The sequence below is a fragment of the Cyprinodon variegatus genome, unplaced genomic scaffold, assembly GCF_000732505.1.
Source record: "Cyprinodon variegatus isolate N-32 unplaced genomic scaffold, C_variegatus-1.0 Scaffold105, whole genome shotgun sequence".
NCBI classification, from domain to species: Eukaryota; Metazoa; Chordata; class Actinopteri; order Cyprinodontiformes; family Cyprinodontidae; genus Cyprinodon; species Cyprinodon variegatus.
The window spans coordinates 1,409,290-1,413,935 of NW_015150558.1; the positions used below are offsets into that span (position 1 = coordinate 1,409,290).

Sequence of the window (4,646 nt, forward strand, 5' to 3'; positions counted from 1 at the left end):
ATGTTTTAAGGAGGACTTTCTCACTTCAACATAGATTCTAACTACTTTTTACCCGCTGATCACAGCTATAGCTGCCATTGTTCCAGGCAGAGAAAGGAGAGAGTAGCTCCGCCCACCACGCATCAGACCCCAAGATGCTTCAGCTGCGCATCAGAACTAAACTGGTACAAACATCTAAAAGGAGGCAGCACGCGTGTTTTAGCTGCTCCTGCTGCTCTTGGTGTGAACGTAGCATAGCGGTGGCTAGCTTCCAACCATGGCGTCCTGCACAATCATTGGGGGGTGGATTCGTTCAGGAACCAATCGTGTACAACATCCCGTCTTTTGTGATTGGTTTGAGTTATTCATTGATTTCTCACCATTTATTTTAGTTTCACTTCCAGATCTTCTATTTCACTGCTTACTAAGCGACCGAGGGAAGATCTTTAAGCCACACGGTAAAAAATGGGTCAGAGAAGATCTACTGCACCTTTAATGAAGCATGGTAAACAGAGTCCAACATTTGAAGACATGAAGAAGCAGCATTCTTATAATAAAGGTCACCATAATCTAAGAAGGATAAAAACGAGGCAGAGGCACGGCGCTTTTTTTACTCAGAAAGAAAAACATGTTTTATTACAAAAGAAGAAGCCCGGTTTAATTTTTAGTTTATTCACAAGTTTATCAATAAAAGGTTTAAAGGTGAAGGAGTCAATTCCAGTTCCAAGGTATTAATATTCGTGTTCCACCTCAATGACTTTCCCTCCAGAGTGGACACTGCTGGAAGGGTTTGAATCCCGTTCTTATGCTTTAAAAACATTAACTTTGTTTTGTCAGCATTAAGAGAAAGCTAAATGTTACAGATAGAAACTGATGCATATTTATCTGTTTTATTTTTACAGTATTCATGTAATAAAGACTCCTTAGCGTATTTTATATTATAAAGTTTTGCCTATTTTAGAATAATTTCCTTTTTTATATTAAAGATTTGCACTTTTGGGGTTAACTTTATCACTTTTTAGTGTGTTTGTGTGTTTGTGATTAGTTTTAAATAGCTGCTGTCTGTGTTTTGTGTGGTTTTGCAGCACTATGTGTAATAATCATGTATTTATTACAAACATTTAAAATTGCTGGATTTTTGTGCTTGAAGCTGATGTTCTCTGGGTTTCCTCTTGTTCATGAGTCTCTGTGTGTTTTTTTTAGGAGCTGATTGGGCAGACGAGCCCAGAAAACAAACCCATCCAGAGATGATCCACCTTTTCTCTGTGAGGTAAAAACACTCAGCTGGTGTTCCTGAACGCAGCTTCCCGCTCCTCCGCCTGTTTTAGCCCCACAAAGCCGTGCACTCTGGAACCGTCCCTTTGTGTCTATTGGACGTGTCGCACAATGAAGCGCCGGCGGCCGTGAAGCTGCAGCTGCAGCCGAGCATGATGGGAGTTCTGCTCTCATCCAAACAAGTCATCTGACCAGAGCCGAGTCCTCAGGTCACATGAATGCAGATGCTGGAATCAGGGGACAGCAGAGCTCAGCACCAACTCGCCTTTATAGACCTTATTCACCAACTTCCTCTGGTTGAGCTTCAGGAGGTTCAGGTTTAAGCCAGTTTCCCCCAGAAGGAGCCAGTCTTCATGCCCCCCCCCCCATGCTAAACTATGCTACCTTCCCTCTGTGCCCCTGTGGACCCGGTTCTGCTGCTCTCCCATCAGTCTGCTGTGCACTTGTTCACAATTATCTCTCTGTATTTTACCTGCATGGTTTTAACTTCCTGTCTCACCTGTGTCTCCCTCAGGATCTGACCAACCAGCAGGCATGATGATGCCAAAGGTGAGTCTCTTCCTGTTCCTTCAAATGGGGGAGGGGCTTAACAGGAACCCAGATCAGAACCAGCTGGATCAACAATCTCCATACAAAAAAAACATCTTCTAACCTTAGAACTGGAGCAGTGTTTAGGCTGTTTGCTCAGAAACCGCAGACAGGAGGCCTCTGATTGGTCAAATCTACATCCACTCTACTCTATGCGTATTTCCTGGTTGGTTTCTTACCGGCTTGTTTTGTTTGTCTGACCGCCATTGTGGAAAACGACTGGTGAAGATGGAGCAGCTAGCAGAGCGAGGTGCGTGAGAACGCTGGGACCCTTTTTCCACCCGGATCCCCGCTTATTTTGGCCCTCATGTCCCTCCATTGCACACAAACTTGCCCCCACTTCCTCACCGCCGTATCTAGACCCACAGCTAATTCCTGATTGGCCCTCTTGCGTTGTGGCGTGGAATAACATAGCGCAGGCCACGCTTCAATATTGGGCAGAAATCAAAAATATCTGCGACACGCAGAAGTGACTCAAATACTAGTCTATTAGATCCTCCAGAACTCAGTCGGGTCAAAGCATCAGAGAAACATGAGGACCTGCTTCTTCACGTGGGTCCCAGCATCAGTACCGGAGCATCAGCCTGTGCCTCCTGGTGACGGGGCCGCTGCTCTGTCACACTAGCATACCTATAGTCAATAGCATGTGGAACACATCAGAGTTGCGTTTATCCCTTAGTTTTGTACAAAAAATAGACTTTAACCTCTCAAAACCCATTGGATCACCGGTGACCCGTTTTAAAGCCTTTTCAACTAATAACTCAGAATGCATGAAAATTCCAGGGGTAAAATGTTTACCAAAATAGTCACGTTAGACAACGTTGGAAAGCTAGATTCTCCACAAATCAACAGCTAAGTTCATTTTATGGACACAGCGAGCACCAAAGCACAATTAAACAGAAACAACAGCAGGTCAAAATGTAAACATGTCAAAGAGCCACAACAAGCAAGAATGTCTTTATTACTGCCGTTCAAAAATGACCTATTATTTTCAAGAATAAAAAAAACAACTTTGAGTCTGTTTGAACTGATGCAGCTTAGACTGTGTTTTACTCACCCTATATTTATTTATATATTCAGAAAGTAGAAGGTGTTAGCTTTCAAATATTGTACCACACACGTAATTTGGGCTTAAAGTTCCTCAGTTATTTGCTTTTCCATTTGGGTGTGAAAAATAGGCGAGAATTTCCCAAAATGAGGAGGATGTTGAGAGGTTCCACAGGCGTGTTTCCCTTTAGTCATGTACAAACAAAACTATTCAAGGTCAGATCGCTGCACGCTTAAAAAAAAACCAAGAAGTAAGTATTTTTTTTTTTTTTTTTGTGCATGACTAAAGGGATACTCACCTGTTGAGGTAGTTTAAAGTCTATTTTTCATAAAAAAACTAAAGGGATAAACTAAAGAGTAAAACAGGTAATGACTATGGGTATGCTGGTCTGACGGGGTATGCTCATCTGACAGAACACCGCTCCAACGCGGCTAGTTCTGTTTGATCTGTTGTGGATGACCAGAACCCCCCCATAAAAGGGAATCTGGTCAGACAAATATCCTGATTTCCATTGTTGGAGACCTTCTCCATAAGGCAAAGCCTTTGCTCCTGAGATTTAGTCGTTATTTCATTTAAATTTACCAATAAAATCACCAAACTGGACAGAAAATAAGAATAACAGAGCAGCTTATGTAACGCATGCCGGTTACATCACCTGAAATGGTCGCACAATGACCTCTGACCCCTCCTTGGAAAGGTCTGAGCCTCTACTTCCCATTAGGGGGCGGGGCTAAAAACGAATACCTGCTGTTGCATTACCCCCGCAGAGTCACACATGTCAGGTGGTGTTTACACAACTATATAAAAAAAATACTTGTGAAAAAATAATTTTGAAACATGTTTTAGAAATTTTAAAGCCCCGTTTGAAAGGCGTGTGGATGAAACACCATGTGACTGTGTTTGGCCCATTTCTATAAATAGATAAACATCAGCAGGTGTCAGCTGGGTCCTGTACCGGGCCCGCCGGGTTTAAGGTGTTAACCACGAAGCTCCGTGCTTCTGTCGGTGAAACTGACCTCTAACCGTGTTCCTGTCTCTGTGTGCGACGCGGAGCAGCAGCCGGCTCAGACGTCTCCAGGGAGCGTCTTGTCGCTCAGGGGGACCAGCGTTCCTGGCTCTCCTGCTGCTGCCATCGTGGTGAGTTAAGATGAACTCAGTCGACCTTCAGATCAGTCCATCCTCTGTCCTCTCTGACCCGTCCCCCGTCTGTCCCTGCAGGCCAGGGTAGAGGACGGCGTCATCGGCTACAAGGACCTGGCGGCACTGCCCAGGGACAAGGCCATCTTGGACATCGAGAGACCCGACCTGATGATCTACCAGCCGCACTACAGCTACAGCCCCCTGGAGGTGACTGACCAGCAGATTAGGGTTCAATCTGTCTGACGTCCTTCTGGGGGCTGATGGTTCTCAGAGTCTTTGCTGACATATTATGGCTCTTTATTGCTGCCTTTTGTGTTTTTCCTCTGAACATTAAGTTTATTTGTTGTCTTTGTGTTTCTGAGCTTGTTTTAAACCGACTGTAGTTCCTCAGCACCATTTCTTTCTGGCTCGGGATCCTAACTGGTCTAAAGAAAAGATCTGCGGATCAAAATCTTTCCCTGATCGTCTCACATCTTCCTCATTATTCACAGAAACCGTGGAAATGTTAGAAATTACAGCTGTACAGTTCACCAAATCATCCAGTCAGATTGATTCAAAGTTTTCTATCTAAGGAAAACCAGCTGATTGCATCGACTCATTGACTCTTCAGCAATCC

General features: G+C 44.1%; 1 protein-coding gene across 1 annotated transcript in view; it reads left to right on the forward strand.

Moving 5' to 3' along the window:
- The window catches only part of LOC107084633 (dematin-like), a 33,174-nt gene that overhangs the window by 18,359 nt on the left and 10,169 nt on the right, over positions 1–4,646 (forward strand). Inside the window, exons 2-5 of the mRNA XM_015374556.1 lie at positions 1,183–1,249; positions 1,769–1,803; positions 3,947–4,027; positions 4,109–4,237. Coding sequence (XP_015230042.1) covers positions 1,789–1,803; positions 3,947–4,027; positions 4,109–4,237 — 225 coding nt within the window. The 5' untranslated portion in view covers positions 1,183–1,249; positions 1,769–1,788. The remainder of the gene's footprint in view (positions 1–1,182; positions 1,250–1,768; positions 1,804–3,946; positions 4,028–4,108; positions 4,238–4,646) is intronic.